General features: G+C 32.7%; 1 protein-coding gene across 3 annotated transcripts in view; it reads right to left on the bottom strand.

The window, feature by feature from the left end:
* LOC140452410 (uncharacterized) overlaps positions 1 to 18,226 on the bottom strand; it is a 90,401-nt gene that overhangs the window by 47,651 nt on the left and 24,524 nt on the right. For 2 of the 3 annotated variants that reach the window (XM_072546648.1, XM_072546666.1), the window contains exon 6: positions 14,140 to 14,293. In XM_072546648.1, the coding sequence (XP_072402749.1) occupies positions 14,140 to 14,293 (154 nt within the window). The remainder of the gene's footprint in view (positions 1 to 14,139; positions 14,294 to 18,226) is intronic. The other variant, XM_072546657.1, reaches the window with a different exon arrangement.

The following is an 18,226-nucleotide window of genomic DNA, read 5'->3' as shown; positions in this document are numbered from 1 at the left end:
CATTTTTTATAAAATGACTTTATTGCTTTATTGAAAGAATTGACATCAAACTTAAGGCGAAATATGTGGTTTATGCAAGATGGTACACCATTACATTATAGAGAGAGGGCAGTGAGAACATATTTAAATACAACTTTCCTGAACGTTGGATTGTACGTGGTAGTCATATTATTTGGTCATATGGTGAGATATTAATATAATTATTTAATTAATAAAAATCACCAAAGAATACTTATGATTATACTTATAATACTTACAATAAATACTACAGCAGTTTATTTAGAACCAATGATGCTATTTAAAATGAGACGATCTTTTATAGAATCTATTGACAAATAAATTAAAAAAAATGGTGGACATATCGAACACTTGTTTGACACACGTTTGACAAAAAGTTTAATGTTATTTAGTTTAACTATTTTTTAATTTGATTTGTAAATAAAATGTTTTGACTATGACTTGCATATGTGGCGCCCTCTATCAGCTACATCAAAGTATGCATCAGATTATAATTTCTTATATTTAATAGTATCCAGTTGTAAATTTTTATCTATAAATATTCACAAATATAAAAGTTATAGCGAAAAATAAAAATAATATATATATATATATATATATATATATATATATATATATATATATATATATATATATATATATATATATAATTTAAAGTAGTTTTAATTTTTTGTTTGGTCATTTTTGCGAAAGAAAGGACGATCTTGCGTTTTCTATTCTATATTAGGGTGGGCCACTGATGTATGAAGTTTTTTTTTTATAATTTAATTATCATATAATAGTTATATTACTTTGCCTTAAGTCTAAACATATAAAAATAAATTGGCTATAAAAAGTGAAATTATTCTACATCTTTATCCTGAACATGTGATTCAAAGATTTGGGAATTTTCGTAAAAACAACGTTTAATTAAACTTAATTAAACATTAATTATTTCTAAAACAATCAGACATTACCATACAATAAACTAATATTATAAAGATAGAAAAACAATGAATATAGCATACAATTTTAATGAAAAATAATCATTAGTTAAAGTGTAAAACAAATTATGTTTAGGCTACTAAATCTTATTTACTCTCAAATCAAGGCATCGGTTTTCTGTATTCCAGTTTCGCTCTTATGGAACCTTTTCTTGATTCTTCTATATCACGTAATAATTTATGTATATGCCTCTGTCACTATTTTTACAGAACGTTCCACTGCCTGTCTGTGGAATGGTAACTTCAGAAAAAGTAAGTTCTCGTCGCCGTGAGACGCAATGATCTTGTTTATTTCGTCATCTGTGACGTCTTAAAGTTTTGGCGAATTGCAAAAGATTTGTTGTCAATCGATGAGGTTAGTATAACTATTGGCTTCGAAATTAATTTGTGACACTTCAAATGTACGTGGTTGTTTTCGATAGTATTCTGTTACCTTCACACTGCTTGACAAAAGTAAATTTTCCGGATGAGCAAGGCTTTACGTTAAATTACAGGATCTACTAGTTTACAATCTGTAGGTATCGTGAATTTTTTATCAATTTCCAAAAGTTCGTAGACAAATCTTTGCAAGTTGGATTGGTTTTTATTTGGAACCATACTGAAGCTTAAACTTTGACATAATATTTCCACAACAGATTTAATAATTTTGATGGGTTTCGTGTCGAAATATAAAGCAGCAATAATCTATTTGCTTTTGTTAACCATCAAGTAGGTATGTGGAATTTTTCGTGTGGACCGTTTTGCCAATTATTATAGCATTTTCCTCTTATAAGTGCAATTTATTTCGTTTTTAAAGAATATAGAGAAAAAGATAGAGAAGTGAAAAAACAAATAACACAACAAAAAAATGAAGAATGGGAAAGAACCTGCTTAAATATCGAAACATACATAGGAAGTACAAGAACTTCGGAGTTATGGAAAGTACTGAGAGGATTAAAACAAAACTCAAAAGAAAAAATTAAATTGGGAAATATACAGGACAAAGAATGAAAGGACTATTACAAGGAACTGTTAACAGAACAAAGACCACAATTTATTGGAAGGCGAAGACGAAGCAGATCCCCACAACAAGAAATAGAAATAACAGGTAGGGAAATGAGAACGGTCATAAAAGCAATCAAAAATAAGAAAGCACAGGGACCTGGGGGCATCTCACCTGAATTTATAAAATACGGTTCAAAAAAATTACACCGGATGATACAATGGATATTTCAGAAAGCCATAAATGGAGAACAGCTCCCAAAGGAATGGACGGAAACATATATGACATCTATATTTAAGAAAGGAGATAGAAAACGATGCGAAAACTACAGAGGAATAAGCGTAATATCATCAATAGGAAGATTATATGGGAAGATACTGGGAGAAAAGATAGAGCAAGCGATAAAAGGCAAAATCGGGGAGGATCAGGCAGGCTTCACGGCAGGAAGATCATGCATAGACCACATGTTCACACTGGAACAACTGTTGAAAAAGAAAAAAGCAAAAATAGAGATATACATTTGGCATTTGTGGACCTGCGAAAGGCGTATGACTCTGTACCAAGGTCAGAACTACGGGAGGCAATGTACAAATTAGAAATACAGACGGAACTCATAGAAGCTACAAAAGCTGTGTATAAAGAAAATAAAGTGTCCATTAAAATGGGAACAAGAATCATAGGAGATTTCACCACAACAAAAGGGGTCCTGCAGGGTTGTTCCACATCTTCAACCCTATTCAAAATATGCTTAGAGAAATCCTTGACTACATGGAAAAGAAAATGCGAAGGCATGGGAGTACCGGTACGGAACGAATACCTATATATATTAAGCTTTGCAGACGATCAAGTAGTGATTGCACAAGACCAAGACGACCTCAGCTACATGATGAAGAAACTACAAGAAGAATGTACCAAGGCTGGCCTAGATATTAACCTCGCGAAAACAGAGTACCTATCTACAAGTGAAGAAGACATAGAAGATCTACAGATTGATGACAACGTAACAATCAAAGGAAAGGATAAATTCAAATACTTGGGATTTATAATCACGAAAAAGGCAACAACAGAGGAAGAAATTACACAAAGATTAGGACAAACAAGAACAGCAATCCGACAACTTAACTCTGTATGGTGGGATAGACAGACACCTAAATATGAAGACAAAAACACAGATTTATAAAACATTAGTGCGAAGTATTATGACATATGGGGCTGAAAATTGGATCATAAATAAGAAAAACAGCAGTAAGATAGCAGCAACAGAGATGGAATGTCTGCGAAGATGCTGCAGAGTAACAAGAATGGATAGGAGAAGTAATGACGAAATAAAGCAAAGAACATCAATATAAACAGACATATTAACATATATAGAACAAAAAAGACTAAAGTGGTATGGACATGTAAGAAGAACTAGCGACAGCAGATGGATAAAAAAATAACCGAATAGAGCCCCATAGGAAGGAGGAAAAGAGGACGACCCCGAAAATCCTGGAGAAACGAAGTAGACGACGCGATGAGTAAGAGAGGACTAAACGATGGAGAATAGAACAACAGAGAGAGATGGAAACGGTTGAGCAAGGGAAGGCAGTGAATACTGTAGAATCTCTGAATATATATATATATATATATATATATATATATATATATATATATATATATATATATATATATATATATATATATATATATATATATATATAAGTCATTATATTTCTTTTGACTCTTTTTCAGGTATTCCAGGGAAATATAATCCTTATCTTCTTCCTGTTTAACTGTGGCCACCTTAAGATTTACATCTCTCGGTTACATTCTCTTTTTCTTCGAGTCTTTTACAATACTGGCATTGTCTTTCCAAACAGGGTTGATTAGAAAGATGATGGCATTGCTCTTGTCGATGTACTACGTCGAAGCTACATTGTTGGTCTTACTATCCATCGAGCAACTAGTCCTTTTTTAAAGCAACAGCCTTTTTAAAATTTTTTAGCCACTGCAAAACGCTAAAGCCAGTTCTAATTATAAAATCTCTATTAAAAAGAAAACTACAAAAATATTCTAGGGCTTTTATAATAACTAGGAGATGTTCTGGTAATGCAATAATTCTTTTTAGCTTTTTCTATTGTTTTACTATAATATGCAATAACTTTTTCTTCGCCTTCCTTTCTCTCTCCATTGGCGCTACAGCTCAAATCAAGCTTAGGCCTCCTCTAAAGTCTAAACTATGCCTTTAGCCTTGCCAGTCACGCGCCGTTTTCTCCAGGTTTTCACATCTAGCAAATTTTGCGCGTCGGCTGTCACTTCATCCCCTTACCTTTTCCGTGGCCATCCTTTTTATCTTGCGGCCTGCATTTTACTATCTAGGACTCTTTTTGTTAATCTTTAGGTCTCCATTCTGACTACATGACCAGCTGAACAAAGCCTCTGAAGGACTTCCAGCTTTAGTTTTGTGTCTTCTGTCATCACCCATGTCTCGCATCCATAATATACTATTGGTCTGATAATAGTTTTGTAGATCTGATTTTCGATCTCCACTGTGTTTTTTTGAAGCGGAACACATGGGCGAGTAAAAAGCAGGCGTTGTTTTACTTTAATATTTGTCTTTAAATTTCCGGTTCTTCTATTCGATCCATGTTTAATGTAATCCCCGATATGTATAACTTTCTAAAGTTTCAATATCGTCCTCCAATTTAACTGTGCGTCTTACAGCTCATGCCTGTGTTAGCTTTTTTGTCTTCTGAATATATATTTCTAATTCGGTCTCTTCTGCCCCTGTTTTTAATTATGAATATATTTCTGCCGCCTTCTATTCTACGAGAAATAATACTAATGTCATCGGCATAGGTGGCAATCTCTATCTATCAATTGATTTATTTGTTAAGAGATTGTTTCTTCTGTCGGTTGTAGGTACCAGCCAATCCTCTGAATATTGAAAAGTTCTCAGTGAGCTCATTTTGTACTCTGTCAGTTGCTGTTGACGAGTACATACCATGTCGCTTAACCATCAAAAACCCAATGAGCCTCGGTTACCGGACGGAAATTACAGTAGACGAAAACAGCAACGAAAATGGACCATGAACTACGGAATCTGGAATATACAGGAAATCCGGAACAAGCAACAAGAAATTATGCAGAAATTCGTAAATCGAAAATTAGATATAGCCATTTTCTCTGAGACCAAGAAAAAAGGAAATGGAAGCGAAAAATTAAAAAAATACGTACATTTCTTCTCAGGAGTGGAAAAGGATCAAAGAGCAAGAGCAGGGATACCAATATTTGTACACAGGAAATTCGAAAAATATATTAAATTTTGGGAAGCATACAACGAACGTTTTATTAAAGTGACGATTCTCCTAAGAGGAACACAAATAACAATTCTGGGGGTATATGCCGTAAATGATGACTACTCAGTACAAGAAAAGTAAGCTTTTGAAGAAGGCTTTAGAAAAATCCTGAACGAAATTCCTAACAGCCATGAGATTATATGCGGAGGAGACCTTAATGCCAGAGTAAGAAAACAAGAACAAAGTAAAGTGGTAGGCATGCATGGAGAAGAAACTATTAACAACAACGGAGAAAGACTCATAAATATATGCCAACAATATGAGTTAAAGATTTTGAATGGTTTTTTCACTCACAAGAACATACATAAATACACCTAGTATCAGCACACAAGAGGTCTAAAATCGATAATATATTATTTCATAACAAGCTAAGTATATAACAAGCAAACATAACATAACAAACTAAGTTAAGAGTAAAGAACGTAAAGGTGAATAGAGGAGCAGAGTGCAGCTCGGACCACTTGCCTGATATTAGGAAAAATATGTACACCATTCGTAGACAGGAACCACACAGACATCAACAAAGAACACAGAGAAAAAATAGAAAGAACTACGTACACCTTAGAAATCTAGATAACCAGAGCACACAGTTACTTTACTCCTGGAGACTAATACAAAAACTACAGAAATCACACAGATCAACGACGGATGAATACGAACAAATAAAAAACTGCATGAAGGACGCAGCGCTAGAAGCCTTAGGGCCACAGGTAAGGAGAGTAGATAAACCATATTGGTGGGATAAAGAAGTGGAAGAAAAGATAAAAAGAAAGAAGGAAGTATATCAGAAGTTATTACAACACGGAGACAAACAAACAAAAACAACAATATAAAAACTTGAATAAAGAAGTCAAACGAGAAATGGTTAAAAAGAAAAATAGTGCATGGGAACAAAAATGCCAATACCTAGACAACCATATAGGAGGGACAAAGAGCTCTGAAGCCTGGAAAACTATAAAAACGATGAGAACAACGACAAAAAACCAAGTCATAATAAATAGAATACCAGAGAACACATGGGTAGAGCATTTTGAGAACTTATTAACAGAGAAAAGAGAAAGGTTTAGACATACAAATGAACAAGTGGAAGTAGAAGGAAGAATAAAAATATCAATAGAACAAGTGAAAGAAGCAGTTAAGGGAATGAAATTAAGAAGAGAGAATTAGAGTTGATTAGGTATGGATCATCAAAACTGTTTGAAATTATATTCGAAAGATGATTAAACGGAGAAGAAGTTCCAGAAGAATGGATACAATCGTATACAATCTCTCCAATACACAAGAACGGCACAAAGACGGATCCTAAAAACTATAGAGGGATTGCAGTGATTGCTACTATAGGCCGACTACACTTAAAAGTACTACGAAACCTGATAGAAAATGATATTAAAGTCAAACAACCCGAAGAACAAGCGGGATTTAGGGCCGGACGCTCCACTATGGATAATATTTTCACATTAAAAATTGCAATGAAAAACGAGTGCAGAGGAATAGAGAAAGCCATATAGCGTTAATAGATTTGGAAAAACCATATGCCAGTGTACCAATCTCCCAACTATGGATAGAACTGGGTAACTTGAAAATAAACCAAATTCTTATTAACGCCACTCAAAAATACTACGAACAAAACTTTGCAAGAATTAAAATGGGACAAGAAATCACCTATCCTTTTCAAACAACAAAGGGACTAAGACAAGGCTGCTGTCTGTCACCCACCTTATTTAAAATCTATTTGGACAGATCCTTAGTGAAATGGGTAAAAAAATGTAGAAACATGGGAAAAACGGTGGATAACGATGTATAATGTATGTCTGAATTGTCAATATAAATGAGTCAGATAAAATTAAATTATTAGAAGAATTTTTCACCAAGTAACAAAAAAACAAAATTTGTTTAATTTGCTAGTGTTTGTATTTTGAGAACGATTTCCGAAGTGGAAATTGAAACGTCAATAAACGTACTTTAACCTTTAATTGTGGCTTAATCCCATTTAAATAGTAATTACTTTAACATGCCAGAAGGAAATAGCTTCAGATCAATATTTTAAAAACAAAACTCGTCAGCCAAGAATACAGATTCTTATACATTCTGTAATATAGAATACGATTATACGATTTCAATTTCAATGTTCCTGAGCCAAAGCAAACAAAATATTATTAAGCAACGTAAGTTAAATTCCTTCTTAACATCGCTTTTTACTATTATAATTTGTTATTAAAAACTTCATTATCACAAATATCTTTCCATATTCTAATACACTTTAGACTTAACATTTGATAAGGCATACCTTTCAAGTTATTTTCATCAAAATGTAACGTTAATTTTTACTGAATAAACAGCATTTGATGCGTTTATTTAATACAATTTGATTTGAAAATAACCAGAAAGATGTTAATCTAAACATTTTATTTGATACTAGTTATACAGTATGATGCATAAATATGGAATACATTCATTATTTTAGAAACAAACAAATTTAAAAAATCCTAAAACACGTTAATTTGACTTTTTAAGTGGCTATCAATTGCTACATTTGTATTGGAGATTACGTCATCAGCGTTGACGTAATGACGTAATCGACGATTTTTTGAAATACAAAACGAGGTCATGAGATACATTATTGAAAAGGTCTACTAATCGCCTTTGCAACGATGTATTATTGGTAAGTATATTCATTTTTACAGGGTTAACCAAAATTATGAACCTTGTTAAGTAAAATAAAATTACAATAAATATACTCATTGGTAAAGGTCGTCAATTTCAATATTTTTTATAATTTAATTGCATATTACTAAACATTTATTATAAGTAAATTGCAATAATAAACCAACACTTTTATTTAACCTTGTAGAAATAAATATTCAAATAATTGCATCGTTGCAGAAATCTGTGGCGTCGGTTTGTATTTAAAAAAATTGTCGATTGCGTCATTAAGCGCAGACTGATGACGTGGCCATCAATCGCCATATATGTCCAACACATATATAGCGATTGATGGTCATTCAAAAATTTAAATTTACCTGTTTTAGAATTTTTTTTAAAGTCGTCTGTTTCTGGAATAATGAATTTATTCCATACTTTTGCACCACACTGCGTATTTAACTTTTTACAGCTGTTTATGTTATTTACGATAATATTAATGTAAAGCTTAGATATTGGACTTTGTATATGTATGGAGCAATACATAATTACTTAATAAAACCAAACTAATAAGGCAATTTTCCTAATTAAAAATGCAAAATATAATTTTCCTAATTATAAAATTAGTATAATTTGTGTGATGTTGTTGTAGTGTTTTTAACAGGGAAAAACAAAATATATTAATCAAATTAGTATATATACTCTTATTACTCTCTACTTAGTAAGAGATCACTTAAGAAAAGTTATAATATTATCATAAAAGGTACGATTTTGAGTGAAATACCTATAGATTGTTGAACATCCATTATTATAAGCGCTATTTTGGTTTATTGCAGGTAAATATTGACAAGAAAATGGAAAACCAGTTACTAAAATGGTATGAAGAGATAAACAGCGATGTGGAACCAGTAGATTCTGATAAGGACTTAAGTGATGTTCGTTCTGAACACAGTATCCACAATATGTATTCTGAGCAGTCCACATAAGAGCTACCCAGTGATCCTGATGATGCCATGGAAGAAAGCGGCCAAGATGATGGTTAACCAAGATTTTATGGCAAAGGTAAAACACCATGGTTGAAACATATGAATCCCACTCCCAAAGATAACACCAAAGCTTGTAATATTGTTACGAACTTACCTGGGGTAAAAGCAAAAGCAAAAGGCGCCAAAATCATATTAGAATGTTGGAAATTAAGCATTTATCGGACTTTTGTTCCTTGCTAGGGTAAAGAGAGCACAACATTTAAATACTAATAAACTCTGGAAATTAGATGGCACAGCTCCAGATATTTTTACAGGTACTATGTCCAAGAAAAGATTTCACCAAATAATTCAAGCTTTAAAATTTGACGACGCCACTAAGAGGCCAGAAAATTCGGCAGTTAATAATGTTGTACCCATTCGAGAAATATATAAAATGTTTGTCACTAACTGTTTATCTGCATACACTCCTGGATTCTATGTGACCATAGATGTAATATTGGAACCGTTCCGTGGTCAATGCAAATTTAGGCAGTATATAGCCAATAAGCCAGCGAAATCCGGAATCAAGATTTATGCATTGGTGAATGCTAGAACATTTTTCACACAAAATCTCGAAATTTACTCCGGCAAACAACCTGAAGGACCATATTAACTACCCAACGATACGTCTAGTGTAGTAAAAAGACTTATACGACCCATAAGTGGAACCGGTCGAAATGTAACTATGGATAATTACTTTTCGTCTGTACCCTTAGCCAACTCTTTATTGAACGATTTGACAACGATAGGTACTTTGTGTAAAAACAAACAACAAATTCTCTCTGAGTTGATAAACGTAAAAGGAAGACCTTTATGTAGTAGCATGTTTGCATATGGTTTGCATACTACTTTCAACACTACACAGCGATGGTTTCATTGATGAAAACACCAAAGAGCATACCATGAAGCCAGAGATTATTATTGATTACAACCTCACAAAAGGTGGAATGGATGTTGTTAATAAAATGAAGGCAGAATACTCGGTGACTCGATTTAGCAATCGCTGGCCGTTTACTGTTTTTTTGCAGCCTACTAAATATTTCAACTATAAACAGCCAAATAATTTACAACAATAACACTAATATTGTAACATCTCGAAGAAGCTACATTGCGGAGCTTGGCAAGCAACCTTTAATGTCCCATCTTCAACGACGTTCCAATATCCCAAATCTGCCTTTTCACTTGAGACTCAGGATCCTAAATATAACCGGAGAAAAGCCATCAGTTTCTTAAGGGGCAACTCCAACTATAAAACCAGGATTTCCTTTTTGCCCTGTAAGGAAAAACAGGTTTACCCAACATTATTGTACTAACTGTAAGTTGCCGATATGTAAAGAGCACACTGGTTTAACAAATTTTACTTGCCACCACTTCCTAGAAGAGGAAAAAATCTAATTTTATGCGTAATGCGTACATTTTTTTTAAATAAATTCCATTATTTGTTTTGTTCTAGGGTAATGTGTATATTTTTTTAGTTTACCTAGTAATTGTTTTGCAGTTTTGTTTTATACCCATATGTTAGATAAAATCTAACACGCGAGTGATGGCGTAATTTTTTGAGGTGCGAGTGATGGAGGGTTAAACTCTGCTGGGATAACATCTTTATCACAGAGTTTTATTTTTAATCTAAGTATTTAGTTACCGAAATTTTGAGTATTGTAGAGCTGTTTGGGAGCGGTATTGCTATTATTACGATTACGGCGTGTTCTTAAAGTTTTCTGCAAATTTATGGTTTTCAGTTCACTATTATCAAAGAATCTATACTTTAAAACAATGAAGCTTTGTGGGTTATCTTTATTAAACATGGCTATGCGAAGTTCACTAACGTTGATTTTGAATTTGTTTGGAATTAATATTTCTGCAAAATTTTTCCAATTTAAAAAAATTCAAAAAACCAATGACTGAGTAGCAAAGTTAAAAAGATTAATTCTTGAATTGCGTATAATCGTGGGCCACTCTTTTGGAGACCACGCCGTTTTGCGACGGCTGAAAAGTTGTGCACGGAGTCCACAAGCAACTATGTCCTGGTAACAGAAATGTTACCTTCTTCAGAAATGTTTTCTTCCTCTTGTTTAAGGCTATGTAAATAGTTTATCTTCTCACAAATATTACATTAGTCTTTCTTTGGCAGACGAAATCCTATATGAAAATCTGACCCGAATATTTTCCGAAACTTACTAAGTGATACAATTTCAGTTAGTTTTTCACAGTCTTCATCTTCTTTTTTTATACAGACATGACTCTGTCTATTTTTCAATGTGCCTCCAGTAAGTTGTCGTTTCATCGTTTTCGTGGTCTTCCTACTGATCGTCTTCCTATTAGGGAACCGTCTCTTGCCGTCTTTACTACTCTATTTGTTGTCATTCGGCTTATATGGTCGTTCTATTCTACTCTTATATTTCTTACCCAGTTCTTGATGTTCTTCACCTAGCATCTACGTCGTATATCTGCACTTCTAGCTCTGTCCCATAGTGTCTTTCAGCTCCAATTTACATCTTAGTAAATTTGCTGTTGTAACCATGCATTTTGTCTTTTTTGAGGAAATTAACATGTTAAATTTTCTGGCAGTTATACTAAATTAGTGCAGCATACGTTGTAAATCGTCTTCACTTTGAGAAAGTAGTATTGCGTTGTATGCATAGCAGATTATTTTAAGTTGGTTTTCTCCCATTTGGTATCCTTTTTTAGTTCTTACTTTTTTTATTATTTCATCCATAATCAGGTTGAACAATAAAGGACACAGGGAATTTCCCTGTCTTAGCCCATTGCCAGCTTCAATACGGTCGGTTAGTTCTTCTTCCACTTTTACTTTTATTATTGTGTTGCTTTGGTAAATATTTTCGATCGTTTTAATTATTTCTAGAGGTATCTCTCTTGCGTAGAATAAGTGGATAATGTCCTTTAATTTGACCGGGTTAAATGCCTTCTCAAGTTTTACGAAACATAGATATGCCGGTTAGTTGTATTCGAATCATTTCTCTTGCATTTGATACAGTATAAATATAGCGACGGTGCATGATCTTCCTGACCTGAAACCTTGTTGTTCTTCTGCTAGTGTTATAATTTTATTCAGTTTATTTGTTATCACTTTGGTGCTTATTTTAGTGTTGTGTTTAATAAATTAATTCCTTTGTAATTTTTCGAGTCCGATTGGTTTCCCTTTTTGAAGAGAGGAATTAGGATGCTTGATCTTCATTCTTGAGGAATTCTGTTTTGTTCTATTATTTTTTGGATTATTTTTAATAGTTGTTTGGTCAGATCTGGCACTCAGTACTTTAGGAGTTCGTTCGGTATTCTGTCCTCTCCTGGTGATTTTGTATTCTTTAATTTCCTTAATGCTTTCTTTATCTCTTCCTCCTTAATATTTATTTCTTCGTTTGTCGTCACCTCTGGTGTTGGTGGTTCATTATCGTCAACTTCAGCAAATAGGTATCGAAAGTAGTCTACCCATGTTTTCTTCTGAATGTGTTTCGTTTTTATTATTTCGTTCATTCCTTTTCTTTGTCCTCTGATCAATCCCCATATTTCTTTTTGTGTTAAGTAGAAGTCGTAAAGTTCCATGTATTTTGAGAAACTCTGCCAGTGTTCCCTTTTTATTTGTGTTACGTAAAGTAAAGTAAAGTATTCGTTACATTTCTAATTCGTTTATAATAGTGGTTATATGCTTTTGCTATTTTTGTTTTATTTTGGCCAGAATGTATTGAGAATGGAGTGTGTTATAGATTACGTGTATAAGATTCTTATACACATAAGCTATTCTATATAGCTATATCTTGGAGCGCATTCTATAGATTCTTTTTGTTGTATCGAAATTGCCTAATATTGGTAAATTACCAAAGATCAAATTTTTTGTCAAGGTTCCAGTCAGTATTTCGACAATCTCTTATTATTCTTGAGACGGCTGGAGTGATATGTGAATGAATATTTGGTTTTACCAGAATAGGAAGGTTGTCGTATGTTTGTGATGAATCGCCGGTATATCATCTATTTTCGGATCTACCCATAATGTTACCCAAAATGTGTTTTTTAAGTTTTTCTGGATATTCTTAGAATTCATTAATAAACAACGCAGAATTGCATGATTCCGTCGGGTAAGATTTTTATTTAATTAATTTTGTTTTACAGAATTTCTCGTGGGTTGATGATTTTGAAAAATTAGCTTTGGTTAGAAATACTAAGTTGAATATTTAGGGGTTGTTTCTAAACTTTTTAAGATTTGAATTTTCTCTCAGTATTGATGTCATTGCTGCTGCAAAGGACGCGGAAGGGTTTGACTGGTCGTGGAGGATTTTCAAGTTTGCTGTTTTTGGTATGGGAAGAAGTGATTGGAGCGAATTTTTTGCGAGCGTTTTGGGTTTTGATTGACTTACTAGGAAAGAATATGCTTCATACTGGTATAGAGTTGGATTTTAAAGGTCATGAATCAAAAATTGGTCCCAAAGTACATTGCATTTGAGTGTGATGATAATAAGTTCGGTGTGCAGGACTAAAACGACCTGTTTAAACAATTTTTCACTGCGCAATAATTTATAGTTAAGAAGTTTATCTCTTTAAGGAATATATCGTGTTAATTTAATTTAACTTGGAACTGTTACTTAATAAATTTAAGAATTTTAAGTTGTACTAACTTCGTTATTAAATGTAATATTATGAAATTTTTGGCCATAACGAATAAGTCACTCTAAAAATCGGTTATTAACTTATATTTTATAAAAATGATGCCAATTTAAACGCTTTACGTTGATTCTCATAACTAAATTAATTAGAAGGTTAACGTCCAATGACTTTAGCAGAAATGTATCTAAGGGAGAAGTTTATTCAAATAAAGATGAAGGGAATAACGGAAAATACAATTGGAGAACAAATGATCTAAAAAAACGTTATTGATATAGATATACAACTAATGAAATCTGATATCTAATAAACAATTTCTAAAATGGTACTCACGTATAATATAAAAAAAAACGAAACTTAAGGATCGAAAAATATGAACACATAAATCAAGCTGACATTTAAATTAAAATTCTAATATTTCTCAAACGGACTCGGACAAGAAAACGAAATAAAATAATCGATATAAGTATAATAAAATAAGTCGAAAATGGAGAACATTACAAGCTTATTTAAATAATATTTATTTGTGTATTACTTACCTCTATAATTTTTTCTTGTTCTATCACCTTATTGGGCTTTGGGATTGGTCGTTCGGGCTTTAATAAAAATGTAGACCATTTATTTTGTTTATATTTATCTTCGGTAGGTACGTACGTTTGAGTTGAATTTGAAAACATCATTTTTTCGTTGCTGTTATGAAAATCAAAGATATTAAAAACTGAAACATTACCAATATTCGCAAGAATTGAGATTATTTACTAAGTCTATTATTTTTAATGTAATTTTATAATTTACTACTTAATTAAGATATATTTGCTGAACCCTTTACGGGAGGCATATGTTCAGCAGTGGACGTGCTAAATAAAGGCTGAATGATGATAATGAACAATTTAAACTTATTAATTTTAATTTTTGTAAATTAAGAAGAAAATGACGATAGAAAACGATAGACAACATTACACTAGTTACTCCTACTACTTACGATTTGCTACACATGTAATCAAATTTTGTCTATTCTTAACTTTTTTAAAGTCAATGTTAAATAGTAAATAAAACAAGCAAATGGGCTCCGTAAGTACTAGGTTTTCACACGACGTGACCGGAAGTAGAACCGATAGTTGATGTGTGAACTCTTCTTGTTCGTGTTTGTTTTTTGTCGTTTGTATCGATTAATAATACGATTTTACTAATTTTGAGTTATTTGTGGAAATCTTCCGGCCATAACTTTCTAACCGGAAATGACATCCAAACGGGAACTAAATATTCGAGCTAGACATTACGCGTTAATTGGTATATCACATATAGGGGGAACTGGATAACAGTGAGATATAGGTAACAGTGAGACACTTGAAATATCTTCCCTCTTTTTCGATAAAGTGTAGATATCATTACTTGTGCGTGCTTGTTGTATTCAAGGTTACTGATTTCTAATATGTTCGGCAGCCGCGCAGTTTCAGTTTCGAATTTATCGTGATTGAGTGTGTTTGGTGGGAACTATAGTAGAAATCCTCAATTTAGAAGAGTGATTTCATAGTTTAAACGCCGAATATCCTCAAATTTAAATGTACACAGCGGCCCTCGAAAACTGCCTGTTTTCTCAATTGCAATTTGCGTTTCCTCATAAGAAATTACAGAATATATAAAGTAGTATATTTATTTGTGCTTCTCTATAGTAGACTTGACCAGAAGTTGTCGTACACTGTAGCCAATTCTTGTTCACAAGTAGTAATTATGGTCATACAAAACCTGTATTCTTCCACGCAGTGATTATTACTGTCATAAAAATACCAACAAACATGATTTTTTCAATAGTAAAAATTAAGCACAAAATTGTAATGAAATAAATTTTATTTATCTGTTCCGTTTCGTTACATATTTAAATTTATAAAATAAAAATCGATGTTTTAAAACATTATTTTTCAATCGTTTGGCAATGTTGGAATTAGCGAGGAAACTCCGTTTTACAATTCGGACCAGACATGCCATAAAACTAGTTTTTATTATTTTTTCGCCGAAGAAATGATTCATTTACATTGACGTTTCTATGGGTAGTGCATGTGTTGCATTTTGTGAGTATATTTTATGTGATAAGTTTGTAAACTTATTGTTGTCAATACTGTTTTATCAATATTGTATTGTAGTATTGATAAAACATGTTATTGATACTAAGAGTGTTATAGTTTGTCGTTTTATAGTGAATTTTTAGTTGTATTCTGTGATTATTGAAATACAATGGACGAAAAACCGAGTTGTTCCAAGAGAAGACAGCAAAATTCTGATGTTGATTCCAAAAATGAAAAGCCGCAAAAGAGACGGAAAATATTAACGTCCGAAGAGAAGGTAATGATACGAAACGTTTATGAAGGAATTGTCGGCAGAAAAATGGCATTAAATGTTAGCCAAGTGGTCAACATTTGTAGCAGTTTAACAAAAGTATCCGTTAGCTGTATTTATCGTGTACTTAAAAATACATCGGAAAATAAAAAGCAAGAAAAAGGTAAAACTAGACGTAGGAAAAGCATTGTTTTGGATGACGAGACAAGGAATATTATACGTCGAAAAATTCATTCATTTTATTTTCGGAGTGAAATTCCAACACTGAAAAAAATTTCTCAAGAGCTCGAAAACGATGACTCTTTACCCAAGATATCTCGTAGGGTCTTAATCAGGACCATGCGCGAAATGAAGTTTCGATATATAAAACGCAACAAAAAAAGTATGCTATTAGAAAAAAATTAAATTATTCTGTGGAGAAGAAAATATTTAGAAGAAATACGAAAAATTCGCAGCACTGGACGCAAAATATATTATTTGGATGAAACCTGGATTAACGAAGGTCATACAGTTGGAAAAGTTTGGCAAGATTCAGTAAAAACCTGCAAATAAATATATTGTGGCCTATTTTGAACAATAATATTTAAACAATATACTTAATATAATTAACGTTGAAAAAAAGTGAGAGTACGCCACTGGATTTTCATACGTCTTTACGCCTTCAAACGATGAATCACTCTCCCAAATAGTGAAATTAGAGTTTAAGTAAAATAATACAGGTACTTTGAAATTTTTTTATAAAAGCATGTTAATGAATAGGATTTTTTTAGTATTACTATGACTATTGTATGTAGATTTGTAGACATGATGCCATAGTTTAGTAATGCACACTAAGTTTTATAATAATAAAAATAATATTTTTTAAATTTAATGGCAAATGGGTAACAGTGAGACGGGGTACATTGAGACATGTTTCACTGTTACCCAGATGTTATAAAAAATTACATTCTATATTTTTTTCTAAAATTTCTAGTATACCTAAAAGAAACTTTTAAAAATGCCCAGAAATCTACCGAGGAAGACAAATCATGGAACATTTTCGAAAGAAACCATGAGAAGGGCAGTTGAAGCTGTACTAACTGGTCGCAGCATTAGATCTGTAGCAAGACAGAAGCAAATAAGTTTCCAAACCCTAGCTAGGTAATTACTTGTACTTAATAATGCTCCACAAATAGTTTCAATATTTATTTTTTTCAGATATGTGCAAAAAAAGAAAGTCCAATGAAGACGGATTTATTCGATATACCCCTAACTAGACAGTAAATAAGATATTTAGTACCGATCAAGAAAAAATCCTGGCTGAGCACATTATTAAATGCTCGCAGATGTTTAATGAATTATTTCTTAGTGATTGCAGAAAACTGGCCTACGAATTGGCATTCACAAACAATTTGAAGACGCCTCTGCAATGGTCCCTTAATAAAATAGAAGGAGAGGAATGGATGCGAAATTTTATAAGGAATAACCCAAATATTCCTTTGAGAACTCCTGAAGGATGTAGTCTATCACGGGCTATATCCTTTAATAAGCACAATGTAGATATGTTCTTTGTTAATTTATCCAATGCGATCAAACGCAATGAAAGATTTATAATTTTATTTTAGCTAAAAAACGAGTAAAAAAAGTTAATAAAGCGACGAGTGGAGAAAAAGGCGTGCTTGTAACAACATGTGCAATTGTAAGTGCTGCAGGAAATATTCACAGACATCGACTTTTTGCCATGCTCCGTCACTGATAGACGTCAGTTGCCAATGGGTAACCAAACCCCCGCTCGCGATCCAGTTCGCGAGGAAGCTGGAGAAAAAAATAGATTTATAACTCCGGAACAGATTCGTATATATCCGAAGGCTGAACCTAGAAAAGAAACATCCAAAAGCCGAAGAAAGGGAAAAGGCATGATAGCTACTGACACTCTAGAAAAACTTGAGCTGGAAGAAAGGTAGAATAAAAAGCAAAAAAATATAGGGGCAATTGATTTGCAGAAAGCAAAAAGTGTTAAGCAAAAAAAAAGGGTTATGAAGATGAAGCAGATGAAGAATGGCATCCCGATATATCATCTGAACATTTTAAAACGGAAGTAGACACAACAGCTTTTGAAGATTTATCAAGAACACCCTAAGGTCGATGATTATGTTGTGGTAGAATTTAAACCAGAAAACACTAAATCAAAACCACTTTACTATATCAGAATGCTATTTTCTTGTGTGACAGATGCAAATGAGGTGGATGCCACTATTATGAGAAAAAGTAAGAATATCGATTCTAAATTTTACTTTACCACAGCATCAGATA

The sequence above is a fragment of the Diabrotica undecimpunctata genome, chromosome 1 (assembly GCF_040954645.1).
Source record: "Diabrotica undecimpunctata isolate CICGRU chromosome 1, icDiaUnde3, whole genome shotgun sequence".
Taxonomy (NCBI): Eukaryota; Metazoa; Arthropoda; class Insecta; order Coleoptera; family Chrysomelidae; genus Diabrotica; species Diabrotica undecimpunctata.
This window is presented reverse-complemented; position numbering and strand designations above follow the sequence as displayed.